The following is a 14697-nucleotide window of genomic DNA, read 5'->3' as shown; positions in this document are numbered from 1 at the left end:
GACACATCCAGAGATGTGGCAGCCTGGGAGGCTCCTATCCCTGCTTCCCTCACTCAGTTGTTGCTCCTTTCCCTGGCTGGCTCTACATCCTGTGATTGGTCAGCATTCTGGGCCTCAGAGGGCCTTGGGCTCTTCCCCACAGGGCTGCACGCCAAAGCCCTATAGGTGGGTGGCCCATGTGGACTTGGACCTCATGCCCTGCCCAGGAGGCCTGGTGCCCAGGAGCCCGGGAAACCCCCGGGGAGGGGGGGAGGGCTAGGTGGGAGTGGCTGACATGGGGAAGGGGCTGGGGTTCTCCGGGGCCAGCAGGGCCTGACCCTGTGCCTCCCATTCCTACAGGACATCAACAATGCCTGGGGCTGCCTAGAGCAGGCGGAGAAGGGCTACGAGGAGTGGCTGCTGAATGAGATCCGGAGGCTGGAGCGGCTCGACCACCTGGCAGAGAAGTTCCGGCAGAAGGCCTCCATCCACGAGGCCTGGACGGACGGTAACGCCAGCCCAGCCTCCTACCTCCCCCGGGGGTGCCAGCTTCCATGCTCCACCGGCCAAACCGCCAGCCCCAGCTCCTTTCTCTCTTGCTGCTTGTTTTGCTTTGTCTCTTGCTAGTGCCTCGTCCTTAGACAAATTCATTGGCTTTTTCCACTTCACTCCACTCCACTCCACTTCCTCGTCTGTAGAGTGGGGATAATCACAGTGCCAACTTGTAGGTTTAGGGGAACAGAATGAATATCACAGAAGCACCGAGAAGGATTTCTGGTCTAGGACGAGGCTATGTATGTGTGACTCATTGTTGGTTTTGGTCACCGCGATGATGTCTTCTCCCCTGAGGCTGTTAGCTTGGGTTCTCATCCCGACTCTGCCACCTAGAAACAGAGTAAGTTTGGACCAGCAACTTAGCCTCCAGGTCTCGTTCCCCCATCTGGGACATGCAGGGGACCAAGCGCCCTCCCCTGTGTCAGCGTCCAAGCCTGCTGGAACCAAGGGCCAGACACTGGGTGGCTTCATACGGCAAAAACGTGCTCCCTCCCAGGTCAGGAGGGTCGGCAGGGTTGGTTCCTTCTGGAGGCTCCAAGGACAAGGCTGTCTGTGCTGCTTCCTGGCGTCTGGTGCTGGATGGTCATCCTTGGTGTCCTTGGCTTTGTTCGGTCTCTGCACCATCCCCCATGGCTGCTTCTGTGTTTCTCCTTTTTCTAATAAAGCCTCCAGTCATTGGATTTAGGGCCCTCCCTAGTCTCCTATGACCTCATCTTAACTAATTGCAACTACAAAGACCCTTTTTTCAACTAAGGTCGGATTCTGAAGTTCCGGCTTGACATGAGTTTCGGGGAACACTATTCAACTCGGTATGCGTCCCCCTGGGTTGCTGTAGGGGTAAGCATCGTAAGGACATTTTATGCTTAGCTGAGTGCCTGGTAGGGAGAGCACACTCTGTAAATGGTAGCCCTGTGAATTCTTCCTCCACTGCATGCCCTCTTGCTGTCTCCCGCCTCCAGTGGTAGTGAACTAGAGCCCTTGCCGTTAACAGAGGTGAGGTGTGTCTCCAGTACTCCAGCTTGGAGGCACTTGAGGCCACACCTGGTGTCTGCCTGTTGGCAGTTGAAGTTAACTCCAAAGAAAGAAAAGTCACATCTGGAGTAGGCTTTTCCTCGGAACGGGGCGTCAGGGCTGGAGAGGGGGCCCACACTGCCCATCTCCTAGGGTCCTGCAGCCATTTCAGCTGGAACCTCTGGGGTAGCCTCTGTTGGCTGGTGGGGTGCAGTGTCTTCACGCTCCCACATCAGATCTTAGGCTGGAGATGATGAGGGACGGGCTATACCCTGTGGTGTGGGGGATGGGAGCGTGCTTGAGTCCACCTAGGGGGGCTGGGTTTAGCTCCATGTTGCAAGTACACAGTGATGTGAGCTTGCTGTCTGCACCACCACCCCCCGCCACTGCCAGGTACACCTGGTGCAGAGTGGAAGTAGAAATCACACCAACTCACTCACGTGCATCAGTCACAGCTTCCCCAGGGCCTGGGCACAGCTCACAGAAAGGTACAGAGCAGGGGCCAGCCCCGTCAGCTGGTCCATCACCAGCAGGGACATGAGAACGACTGGTGTGTGGGCAGCAGATGTGGGCACAACCTCTGGGCCAAGCAGTCTAGCTGGACACATCCACACCTGGCCACGGTGCCGCCTGCTGACCCAGGAATTCTTGAGGCTGTCTGAAGCATGAACCCTGAACGTGGGAAAATCCCACGTCTAGGGAGATATGCCGGGGACCCTCTCTGATAGCACAGGCTGAGGGGTCTGGACGGCCACGGTAGGGGGACAGGTGGTCACACCAGCCACCAGGGGGGACAATTGTGGAAACTGGAGCCAGAGTAGAGACTCTAAGGATGGGCTGCTGAATGTTTAAAAGCAGGAAACATAGCTTCTCCCTTCTCCCTTCTCCCTGAGGGTTGTGACACGGCATCCATATAGGGAAAGATGGAAAAAGAGTAGATAAGTAGGCTCATTGTTAATTTTTTTCCCCCGGTGAACTAAACATATTATTATTTCAACTTAAAGAATAAGAAGTAGCAGGTCACCTGTCTGGCTCAGTCGGAAAAGCATGTGACTCTTGATCTTGGGGCCATTAAGTTTGAGCCTCACCTTGGGTGTAGAGATGAGTAAAGATTTTATGTATTTATGACAAAGAAAGACAGCGAGAGAGGGAACACAAGCAGGGGGAGCTGGAGAGGGAGAAGCAGGCTCCCCGCTGAGCAGGGAGCCCGAAGGGGGGCTCGATTCGGGATGCCAGGATCATGACCAAAGCCAGAGGCAGACGCTTAATGACTAAGCACCCCAGGTGCCCCTAAAAATAAAATCTTAAAAAAAAAAAAAGAAGTAGAGGGAAAGAAAGAAAGGCCACTTTGGACACGGTCTTCCAGCCTCCACAGCCTGGCCTTCATCTGCTGAGACTGGCTGAGCTTCCCTGACGGGCCCAGACATGGAGGGTGGGGGTGTGCAGGCCAGGCCAGGGCAGCCCCTGTGCTGGACCAGACGCTTCACGAGACAGCTGGCAGTCTTCGTGTAGCAGTAGTCCTGGCGGGTTCGTTTCTCATTCCGTTTCCTCCTGGGAAGCAGAAGTCCCAGATGTGCCAGCCCGCTCTATTCCTAAAGAGAGAGTGGCGCCCCGACAGTCAGAGAAGGTTCTGGCCACTGTTGGATTCTGTGTAGAGTGCCATGGACATGCAGACCACAGCGAGATAATCAAGGGGCGGGGTCCCCGCAGGGCTGCTGGGGGCCTGCAACAGTAGCTGGAGAAAGATGGGGTGTCCCTGAGGTGCTTGGCTGGTTCTTTCCCGGCTGTACCACGGGGCATAGCCCAGTATAGCCTTTGGACATAACCACTCCTCGTGGCCCCTTATACGTCCCATGGAAAGTAGCACCTTCCCTGACCCGGCCTCGTGGCGGATGTTCCAGCTGCATGTTGCTTTCTCAAACTGCCGATGGTTGATCGCTGTATGGTGGGCATCCGGGGATGTGCCCCGGAAGTGGGGCTTTTGGGGCCCTGACGGGTGGATGGGCAGGTCCAAGAAGATGGGGCCTCTGGCTTCTGCTTAGCCTTGTAACACCCCCACCCCCGAACGCAGGCAAAGAGGCTATGCTGCGGCAGAAGGATTATGAGACCGCCACCCTCTCGGAGATCAAGGCCCTGCTCAAGAAGCACGAGGCCTTTGAGAGCGATCTGGCTGCCCACCAGGACCGCGTGGAGCAGATCGCCGCCATTGCGCAGGAGCTGAAGTAGGCGCGGCCAGGCGAGGGCTGGGGCTGCGGTGGGAAGGGGGGTATAGCTGTGCAAAACGAGAAGGGTGGGTACAGTGGGCACCCAGGCGGGAAGGGCACCGATACAGAAGGCAGTGAGTGTTGCCCCAGGCGGAGAATGAGCCCATGACCCTGCTGCTGAGGGCATCCGGTCCTTCCCTGTAACTAGTGCAGGACCAGAGCGCTTGCTAGGCCTCAGAGGGTCAAGGCTGGCACTGCCTCCAGTGAGCTGTGGCAGGGGTCCCTGGCCTTCATTTGTCTCCCGGCGGTCTTCTGAAAGCCAAGGAGTTGGGGGGTTCTTGGGGTCCCTGGAGGTCTTGGGGAGCACGCCTGTCTTCCCTGTACCACTCGCATGCCCAGCGCCGGGGAGAGGGAGCAGACCCTGGAGGAAACCCGGGTCATCAGACTCTTACTGTCTGTCCCCTTGCAGCGAGCTGGACTATTACGACTCGCCCAGTGTCAACGCCCGGTGCCAGAAGATCTGTGACCAGTGGGACAACCTGGGAGCCCTAACCCAGAAGCGGAGGGAAGCTCTGGAGGTGGGGGCCCCTGAGGGAGACAGGGGCCTGCCCCTAGCAGCTCTGGGAGCCTCTTGCTGCTTTGTGATTCCCTTTGTCTTGGGCCAAAAGGCCCCACTGGGTTCCCTGGATCCACTGTGGCCTGCGTGTCGAAGGTTCACTCCGGCGCTGGTTAGGGCTTTGCCTTGATGGAGATGCATCCTTTCTGGCCTCGCAGTCTCATGCACTTCACAGCCCAACCCCAGCCATTTGAGCACTTTTCTATTCTGCAGATCAGACTGGGGGTTGGGCTGGGTGATTCCAGTGTGGGAGGGTCTGTAGACCCACGTTAAGAACCAGTGTCCCAGAGAAAGCCTATTCTTTCTGCCTGCCTTAGTCTGGTCTTCCACACCTAGACCCCTTGGGGCAGGACAGCAGGACCTTGGAAGCTCAGGGTGGGGGTTGGTGGGGCAGAGAGTGGTAATTCTGGATAGGACTCTGCTGATACCTCCCTATCCACCCCTTCCTGTCAATTGTCACTCCCAGCGGACAGAGAAGCTGCTGGAAACCATTGACCAACTGTACTTGGAGTACGCCAAGCGGGCCGCACCCTTCAACAACTGGATGGAGGGGGCCATGGAGGATCTGCAGGACACCTTCATCGTGCACACCATCGAGGAGATCCAGGTGTGCTGCAGACCCTCACCCCGGGAGGCTGGCTCCCCCAGGCCCCTGTGCAGACCTTACCCGTGCAGGACTGCTCTTTGGGGCTGGAGATAGCAGCCAAGGATTTTCTACATTTGAACAAATTGCATTTTACGTATTTGGATTAGGCAACCTATGCAGATGGCATAGAATCTAGAAAATAAAAATGATGGGCCATAAATTCTCCCTCCTACCCTAGAGCCCTCCCCAGAGTGAAGCAGTAGGCCCATGCTGTCTCTGCCTATGCAAGCAAAAATATTTATTTATTAAGATTTTATTTATTTATTTGACAGACAGAGATCACAAGTAGGCAGAGAGGCAGGCAGAGAGAGGAGGAAGCAGGCTCCCTGCTGAGCAGAGAGCCAGATGTGGGGCTCCATCCCAGGACCCTGAGATCATGACCTGAGCTGAAGGCAGAGTCTTTAACCCACTGAGCCACCCAGGCGCCCCAAAATATTTATTAATGTGTTCTTCCCCATACCCCTTTTTAACACAAAAAGCCATTCTTAGTAATACTGTATTTTGAACCCTTATTTTTAACTTAATATTTTAGAGCTCATTGCATAGCAGTAAATAGCTCCCCCGTTCTTTTATACAGCTACAGGGGATTGGATTTAAAAGATTTTGCAAAGGAAGCCTAGGTTGGGGAAGGTCACCTGGGGAGCAGACCTTGTCCTTGACCTGACAGTGGGTGGTGTACACTCTAGGGGTGGTCACTCCTGATTTCACCAGTCCTGAGGATGAAGCTCTTGTTAGATGGCTCTGCCTTCACCTCCCCAAGGCCAGCCCCGCCCACCTGGTTCTCAGCCATGAGCATCCTTGGTTGATGCCTCTGTGTCTCCCCGCTGGTGTGGAGCCAGGCTTCCAGTGGCCCTCCTGCCCCCACCCCCGACTGTGGGACCTGTAGGGCTCCCTTAGTTCATCTTGCCCACACGAGGCACTGTCATTTTACTTCTCTTCCACCCAGGGACTGACCACAGCCCATGAGCAGTTCAAGGCCACCCTCCCTGATGCCGACAAGGAGCGCCTGGCCATCCTGGGTATCCACAACGAGGTGTCCAAGATCGTCCAGACCTACCATGTCAACATGGCGGGCACCAACCCCTACACAACTATCACTCCTCAGGAGATCAATGGCAAATGGGACCACGTGAGTGGAAGGGCTGGGTGGGGCATTGGCTGGGCCACAGAAGGTTTTATAAGGGCAGGGATTTTGTCCCCTTTTTTGGTTGGCTTTTATTGATTTTCATGGATTTTATTTTTTTTTTTCATTATCACACGGTAAGCAGTCATCCGTCCAGTTAATGAAGGAGTTTCTGGAACAGTCACTCCTGTTCTATTACTGCCTCACTCCTTCCCTTCATGCCTCCTCCATTTCCTCATCTGAAATAAGGGACACGTGGCTGGCCCGTTACCCATGTCCTGTGATTGTCCCCACCCCAGGTGCGGCAGTTGGTGCCACGGAGGGACCAGGCCCTGACGGAGGAGCACGCCCGCCAGCAGCACAATGAGAGGCTACGTAAGCAGTTTGCAGCCCAGGCCAATGTCATCGGGCCCTGGATTCAGACCAAGATGGAGGTGGGTTCCCTCAGGGGAGGCAGGGATGGGCTTCCACCCCTTCCCAGCACTGTCCCAGCCAGTCAGGCTGCCCTCTCTCCTCCTAGGCAGGATCCTGGGAGGAATGCCGGTCCCAAGCCCACGATGGGTCTGTGGCCCTACAGGGGGTATGGAGCCTGTCAGGGAAGGCCAATGGGTTGATCCCAATCGCTGGTTTAGGTGCAAAGACCCACCCAGGGCTGCCACTAAAGAGCCACACGAGAAAGTGCCACAGATTTATCGTTGATGAATCGCTGATATATCGTTGACTTATTTGGCTGACCAGGTGTCCCTCCTGAGCAGAGAGCTTTGTCAAAGAGAAGGATCTTTACAGAGAGAGAACTGGGCCTTGGGCAAGTGTGGAGGTTTTTTGCTGAATTATTGGGCCAGATCCTGGGGTGCTGTGTGTAGATGAGGGAAGGGCCCCTGCTTGGGTTAGAGCATGGTGTTCCCGTGAGCTCCTTCAGGGCAGAGACCATGTCAAGCTCATGGTTGTCTCTCCTGCACCCCATCCCCACCTGCTTAACCATGCATTGTGCATAGTAGCTGCTCAGGAAATACTTGCTGGGTCGAATTGAGTGCACAGAAAAGGCTTTTACAAACAAGTTTTGTTTCCATAGATGAAGTACAGACAGAAAGGGGGCTGAGGCCTGGCCCATGGGGCAGGTGGGATTGAGGCAGGTGGAGGAAGGCAGCCTGGGAGCAGAACAGCAGGTGTGTGGCCACCGAGGAGACACGTCAAGGGCTCTGAGGCTATGGGGAAGCTGGCTCTGGGGGCAGAGAGAGCCCCTGAGGTGGGTGATCATTGGAAACACAGCTTGGGCTGGGAGTTTGAATGGCAAGCAGAGGAGCAAGCATTTAGGTTAGGAACTGACCTGGCCGCCCCCTTCTGAACCTGAGAGGCACCTGAGAGACGGGAGGTATGTCGTCTAGTGATGACAGTGCTTCTCATACCCCTTTATGATGCTGTTTCCGTACCAAAGTGTGTCCCTGCTGACTGGGTCTTGTTCTTGGTGGACTGATTACCACTGATGGCTTCCCTGATACTGGGGCAGCGGGCGAGGGGAGGTACCAAGGAGAATCATGTGAGGGGCTAACCAATGACCTGGGTGCCCCAGCCCCTATCCCAGGGACAGAGTGGGGCGGTCTGACAAGGGCTTCCTCCCTGGTGAGCAGGAGATCGGGCGGATCTCCATTGAGATGCACGGGACCCTGGAGGACCAGCTCAGCCACCTGCGACAGTATGAGAAGAGCATTGTCAACTACAAGCCCAAGATTGACCAGCTAGAGGGCGACCACCAGCTCATCCAGGAGGCGCTTATCTTCGACAACAAGCACACCAACTACACCATGGAGGTGGGCGGCACTGGTTTCGCTTCTCCGGGGAAGGAGCCCTGGATCCCCTTCTGCTTCCCACACTCCCAGGCTGGGGCAGGGGGGGAGCAGTTATCTGTCTTCCAAGGAAAGTGCTCACAGTAGGAGGACACGCTCTCACTTGGGAGTGAGGGCATACTCGCCACTGCTCCCCTCTGGAGCTCTGGGTCTTCCGGGCCTTCTGAATTTCCCAGGGAGCTTGTCGAGAACACAGACTTCGAACCTCCAGCTCCAGGATTTGATGCGCTAGGTCTGGGCAGGGGCTGAGGAGTCTGTTTGTTTGTTTTTTTTAAAGATTTTATTTATTTATTTGTCAGAGAGAGAGAAAGCACAAGCAGGCAAAGGCAGAGAGAGAAGCAGGCTCCCTGCTAAGCAAGGAGCCCCACACGGGATTCAATCCCAGGATCCTGGGATCCTGACCTGAGCCGAAGGCAGCGGCTTAACTGACTGAGCCACCCAGGCGTCCCAGGAATCTGTGTTTTGAACAAGCCCCTGTGATTCGGCTGCAGGTGGTCTCCAGACACTGGCTTAGACACCCGCTTTCCAAGCGGTGAATGGTTTGGACCATGAAGGAGAGTGCGTGTGGCTCTGGAATGGGATATGCAGGGCCCTCCCTCCTGACCTGACTCTGGCCACCAGTCCGGGTCTCTGCTGCCTCAGGTGGAGGCCACCGCCCTCCTGTGCTTCTCCTTTCATCATCTGGGTCCTCTGTCCCAGTGATACTATAAATCTGGTTGGAAGTCTGGATTTGGGGCCTTGGGCCATTTCCACAGTTGTGGGAGGAGTTGCTGGGAGCAGTCAAGGCCCAGGCCTGGGGCCCCTTCGCTGACAGGCTCCTCATCCCCCCAGCACATCCGTGTGGGCTGGGAGCAGCTCCTCACCACCATCGCCAGGACCATCAACGAGGTGGAGAATCAGATCCTCACCCGAGATGCCAAGGGCATCAGCCAGGAGCAGATGAATGAGTTCCGGGCCTCCTTCAACCACTTTGACCGGGTGAGAGCCCCACTGCCAGCACTTAGAGCAGTCCCCAGCCCCTGCCCCAGGGCCCTGGAAGGCAGTGTGCCCAGGAGGTGGGCAGCCATGCTGGGCCAGTTCCTGGGCAAGGGAGGAAGAGGAGGAGGGAAGCAGGAAGTCAGCTTGCCTTGACTCTGGACCGCACAGCTGGTCTCAGAAAGCCTGTCCTGGTGTGCTGTGAATTTCCTTGCGTTTCTGGAGCAAGAGCTCATACAGTGAGTGGAGAGAGGATCACTGGCCCCCCACACTTGTTCTCCTGCCACGAGGAGTCAGTCCTGGTGAGCGAGTCTACCCTAGCCTCAGGGGCCAGCCTGCTGTCCCCCTGTCTGTGGGGACTGTAGCTTGCCTCTGTCTCAGGACAGAGGAGCAGAGGCCCCCTCCCCTATTCCACTCCCCCAGCAGCCTTTGGGGGACTCTGGGGGCGTCAGCATTGTCGTCCTGGGTTCTCATCCCAGCTCTGGGACAGGCTGAGCGGTACATGGGCCGTCCCTCCCAGTACCCTGGGGCTTCTGGGTAGCCAGATGGCTGGGAGCTTGGGGTTCGGTGCTGCCCACCACCCCTGCCTGCTTCCCTGTCCTCCAGCCTCCTGGGTGGGTGAAGCCCTCTAGGAAAGCGGCATCAGGGCCTTGGGGCTGGGGTGGGCTGGGCCCTTCTGGGGGAGCTTCTCACCCTCCTGGCTCACCATGGTCCCCTCTGGCCTGCTTCCCGGAGCCGGGCTGCGTGTGCCAGGGAGAGGGCACCCTCTGGGCCGCGTCCGTGTGTCTAACTGTGTGCACTTTTTATTTCCCCTCCTCCCCTGCCCCTTCCACCCTCCACCCTCTCCCTCCGCATGCCTTTGTCCCCGTGTCTCCCCACACGCGCCACTCTCCCCCCGGGGCATGGCCCACCCCCTCCCCTCACGGCCTCCACCTCCCTGGCACCGCATGGCTCGCTGCCTGGCGCACGGCGGCCCCAGGATCACTCCGGCACGCTGGGTCCCGAGGAGTTCAAAGCCTGCCTCATCAGCTTGGGTTATGATATTGGCAACGACCCCCAGGTACTCGCCTCCTGCATGGAGCACACTCAGGGGTGGCATCCGGGGCGAGAAATAACGCGTTTCTCCTTTTTCTTTTCTCTCTCCGTCTGGATCTCCCTGTCTCCCCTTTCCTGTGGGCCTCGGGGGCTCGTCCTCTCCTGCTGTCCCTGCCTGGCCCATGTCGGGCTCCTCTTCCAATTGCTCCGACCTCTGACCTCTGCCCTCGGTCATCTTTGTGGGAACCTGCCCGGGGCCCATCTTCCTCTCTCCTCGTCACTCTCCATCCTGTGGACGGAATTTTGCCTCTCCCTGTTCTCTCTCCTCCCCATGGATGTATCTCCTCCTGTGTTCCTTTTCCCTTCCTAACGCCCCCAATCATTCATGTCAACCTCCCCTCTGGCCATCTGTGCCCTGTCTTCCTGGCCCCGGGCCGGCCCTTCCTCCTCCTGCCTCTGACCCTCCTGTGTCTTGGTGCCACTGGCCCCACAGAAGAAGACAGGCATGATGGACACGGATGATTTCCGCGCCTGCCTTATCTCCATGGGTTACAACATGGTAATGTAAACCCCACCCTCTGTTCTGATGAGGGCCTGCCGTCTAGCCAGGGAAGCCAAGGCCTGGCGGGAAGGCTGGAAGCCCTCAGGCTAGGGCCTGCCCTCCCTGTAGGGGCCTCAAGATTCTGGTCCGTGGGGCAGATGGCGCCCTGCAGGCTGGGCCCAGCCTGGTGGCCTGCGTGTGTCCCAGAGGTCTGGCCCTCTCGCCTCGGTCTCTGTGCTGGTGTATTTTTTTTTTGGTACTTCCTGTGGAGGTGGGCTTTTCCTCTCCCATGGTGGCTGGTGGGGCTGGCCCCACGGCTAGCAGGAAGGACTGGAGGTTTGGACTTCCGGGTAGGGTTTGGCTCAACTTCATCTTTCAGGAAGCACAGAGATTTCTGCAACTGCCGTGGGGGTGGCTGCAGCCATGCCTGCCACCCCTTGGCCTTCACGGCCTCCTAACCATGGTGTAACCTCACACAGGGGGGCCTGAGCTGGGCCGCCAGGCAGCTGCTGGGCCTCAGTGCAAAGGGCAGAGCTTGTGGGCTGCCCCAGGCTGGGCCAGGGCACATGCTCGGGACGCAGGGAACCCAGGAGTAAATCCCAGCTCCGCCATCACCAGCTTGGGGAGAGGGATGAGGTGAGGGGACCCCCTACGGGACTGCGGCCAGGGTTCCCCGAAGGAACTTTGTGAGTGTGGCTCCTGGTCTGACACATAGGAAGTACAGTGTGGTGGGGGGACCGCAGGTTGTGGAGCCAGACCATCCAAGTTCAAATCCCAGCTCTGCTACCTGCTGGCTGTGTGACTCCGAGCAAGTCACCAAGCCTGTCTGGGCCTCCGGTTGCTCATCTGGAAACCTGATGGAAGTAATAAGGACCTGCGCCATACGGGGGGCGGGGGGGGGTGTGTGTGTGTGAGAAAAGAGGTGAAAGGCATCCAGCCGTCAGAAGAGTGCGGCTCGCGGCACATGTCACGACTGGCACGTCAGCATTGTCATCCTGTGCTCCGACGGGAGCCTGTGGGGTGTGGGAAGCCCGAACGGAGTCTTCGCTCTTGGGTCTGATGTCCCTGTGATGCCCTTAGGACAGCCCCAGGGGCCGCTGTGTTGCCCTCTCTAGTAGCCTCAGGCTGCTCCGAGCCCCCAGGGCCGTAGGGCCGTATGAGACATTCCCGGCAGCCTGTGGCTGAGAGGCTGACAGGGCTGGGGCTGGTTCTTCTCTCCAGGGAGAGGCAGAATTTGCCCGTATCATGAGCATCGTGGATCCCAACCGCCTGGGGGTAGTGACATTCCAGGCCTTCATTGACTTTATGTCTCGGGAGACGGCCGACACAGACACGGCAGACCAGGTCATGGCCTCCTTCAAGATCCTGGCTGGGGACAAGGTGGGTCTCCTGTGGCGTGGCTGATGTGCAGGGTGCACTCTGATCTGGCGGGCAGTGGGTCACTCGCACCCTGCCGCTCCTTCTTCCCGCTGGGGCTCCCTCTGCTGTCCCCCTCCGCCCATTTCTTTAATGTTTTGGGATCAGCTAAGGTGTTCGGGCACAGCATGAGTCTTAAGGGGGTCTCCTTCCGGGGAGCGGGACCCCTTTGCACTCTGGCGGGAGGGATGAGTGGCGGAGGTGGGTAGAGTGGGGTGAGGACGTGACCGGGTGATGGAAGGGCCGTCTGAGAACTCAGACTTCACCGTGCTATTGCGCTGCACACAGGTGCGGACTGCTAGCAGGGAGCGGGAGGGAAGCGTGTGTCTGATTGGTCTACCCTGAGCAGCAGTCAGTTTGGGTTTCCAAATTTCCCAAGTTCCCTGCAGTGCCCTGCCTGGCAGTGGAACAGTGCGAGTGCCAGCAGGAACTGGCAAAGCGGGGATGTCTAGAGGTCAGATTTCCTTTCTGTAAAATTCATAGGATAGTCCTTCTGCCATCCTTCCTTCAGACTGAAAAGATGGAGTTATAAAAAGCCAAAGCCAGTGGGGAGCATCATTTCTGAAATGTCTCGGTCTATAAGGGAGAAAGATTGAGCCAGTAGAAGTTCCTAAAGGTCAGTTCCTAAAGTTTAAGGACACCCTCTTAGAGTCCTGGCACCTGGAGTTGGAATCCTAGCTGGAATCCTAGCTGGTTCCTAGGGGGCTTTGGCAGAGGTAGGGCATGGCTCTGGGGGCCCACCTTGTGGGTCCAAGCCTCCGAGTGAGCTGTTCTGGAGGCTGAAACTCCCCAGAGAAGCAATTTCCCAGTAGACCTGTCATGGGCACGCAGAGACGTGGGCTGGGAAGCAGGGGAGGTGCGGGCAGGCCCGCATGGTGCAAACCTGGTGGAGGTAGCTGTCCCCCACAGCGACGTCACGCTCGGATGCTCACTGTATTTGTGGAAATTACATGACCTTCAGAGTGCTTGCTTGAGTGGGTGTGCCTCCCCTGTGTTATCAGAGTCCCTGCTGGTGGCTCCAGCCTGTGATCGCTGCAGACCCGAGTGATACATGAAATTACAGGTGCAGTTAGCATTTGAATTAGCTTGGATACAGGCCAGAGTAGGTACAGAGATGGCAAACAGGAGATTGAAAATGAATATGTATTTTGTATATGCACAGGTGTGAATGTCTGCACGTGTATGCATTATAAACACACACGTATATATATGTATACGGGATACACGTGTGGATCTGTGCGTGTGCGCATGTCTCTGTATCCAAAAGCAGGAGTAGGGGACAGGGCGGGGTGCTGTCGCCCATAGTGACGGCCGGGTCCCCCTGCCGGCTCTTTCCGCAGAACTACATCACGGTGGACGAGCTGCGCCGAGAGCTGCCGCCGGACCAGGCCGAGTACTGCATCGCGCGGATGGCCCCCTATACCGGCCCCGACGCTGTGCCAGGTGCTTTGGACTACATGTCCTTCTCCACGGCGCTGTACGGCGAGAGCGACCTCTAACCCGCCCGCCCAGGCCAGCGCTCTTGCCCTGCCCGCTGTGCGCCCCTGCCCTGCACCCCCGCTGTCCCCTCTCCCGCCCGGGTGTGGTCTCCGCGCTCTGCCTCGAACCAGGCAAGCCGGGACCCACGTGGCATCGAGCCTCCCTGCCCGCAAAGTGACAGTTTACAAAATTATTTTCTGCAAAAAAGAAAAAAAAAGTTACGTTAAAAAAAGTAAAAAAACAAAAAACCAAAAAACCACATATTTTATTATAGAAAAAGTATTTTTTTCTCCACCAGACTTAAATGGAAAAGAGGAAAAATTAACTGTTTGCACCGAAATGTTTTGTTTTATTGTGACATAGGACAATAACCAAGCACAACGTTCTATTCTATACTTTTTATCAATTTTTTTTTTCTCTGTATCTGCTGTATTCATTTCTCCAATCTCATGTCCACCTTGCTGTGGGAGTGGAGGGGTGGGGGTAGGGGGTATCTTGTCAAAAGGCACATTGGTGCATGTGTGTTTGCTAGCTCACTTGTCCATGAAAATATTTTATGATATTAAAGAAAATCTTTTGAAATGGCTGTTTTTTAAGGAAGAGAATTTCTGTGTCTTGTCTTCTCGTTTTTAAGCCCAGAGGTGTGGTTAACGCACTTTTTTCCTTTAGTTTTAATATTGCTGATTAAAAATGAACAAGATTGGAGAGTGTGGACGGTTTTGAGACTACTTATCACACACCGTATTAAAGCAACAGCACTTACCATGACCTCTCTTGGCCAGCTCCTTGCTTACTGTTTTCCAGAAGGGTGTGTGGGGTCAAGGATGATGGGGTCCACCTGTACCCAACCTTAATAGGTTTTTGACCCTGGCACATTCCATCCTCCTATATTTCGCTATGTGTATTTAATTAAAAAAAAAAAAAAAGGTGGTTTCCTCAGAAGTCTCTTAAATGAGTTGAAGATAAGGTCATGGATGTATAAGGAAGGGACTCTGTAATGGTAAGTCCTACCTTTGTTTTCTGTGGCATCAGACAGCTCTGTGACACCTGTGTGCCCCTCCCTTCTGTTTATTTTTGCTACAAGGAAACACACTGAACTGTCTTTAAAGAGTCCTCATGTTTTTCGCTATTCAAAATGTTACCCAGTTGGGGCGCTTGGGTGGCTCAGTCGGTTAAGTGTCTGCCTTTGGCTCGGGTCATGATTCTGGGGTTCTGGGATCAAGCCCCATCTCTGGCTCCCTTGCTCAGCAGGGAGTCTGCTTTTGTGCCCCCC

The 14697-nt window shown here is 56.2% G+C and overlaps 1 protein-coding gene across 3 annotated transcripts in view; it reads left to right on the top strand.

The window, feature by feature from the left end:
* ACTN1 (actinin alpha 1) overlaps positions 1-14129 on the top strand; it is a 96278-nt gene extending 82149 nt beyond the window's left edge. The window contains exons 11-22 of one of the 3 annotated variants that reach the window (XM_046008205.1): positions 340-487; positions 3617-3767; positions 4219-4327; positions 4832-4972; positions 5958-6140; positions 6434-6568; positions 7763-7942; positions 8810-8956; positions 9933-10013; positions 10482-10547; positions 11751-11909; positions 13286-14129. In XM_046008205.1, coding sequence (XP_045864161.1) covers positions 340-487; positions 3617-3767; positions 4219-4327; positions 4832-4972; positions 5958-6140; positions 6434-6568; positions 7763-7942; positions 8810-8956; positions 9933-10013; positions 10482-10547; positions 11751-11909; positions 13286-13444 — 1659 coding nt within the window. In that variant the 3' untranslated portion in view covers positions 13445-14129. The remainder of the gene's footprint in view (positions 1-339; positions 488-3616; positions 3768-4218; positions 4328-4831; positions 4973-5957; positions 6141-6433; positions 6569-7762; positions 7943-8809; positions 8957-9932; positions 10014-10481; positions 10548-11750; positions 11910-13285) is intronic. The other 2 variants (XM_046008206.1, XM_046008207.1) reach the window with 2 other exon arrangements.
* The last annotated feature ends 568 nt before the right edge of the window (positions 14130-14697 follow it).

Source organism: Meles meles, chromosome 6, assembly GCF_922984935.1.
Source record: "Meles meles chromosome 6, mMelMel3.1 paternal haplotype, whole genome shotgun sequence".
NCBI lineage: Eukaryota > Metazoa > Chordata > Mammalia > Carnivora > Mustelidae > Meles > Meles meles.
This window is presented reverse-complemented; position numbering and strand designations above follow the sequence as displayed.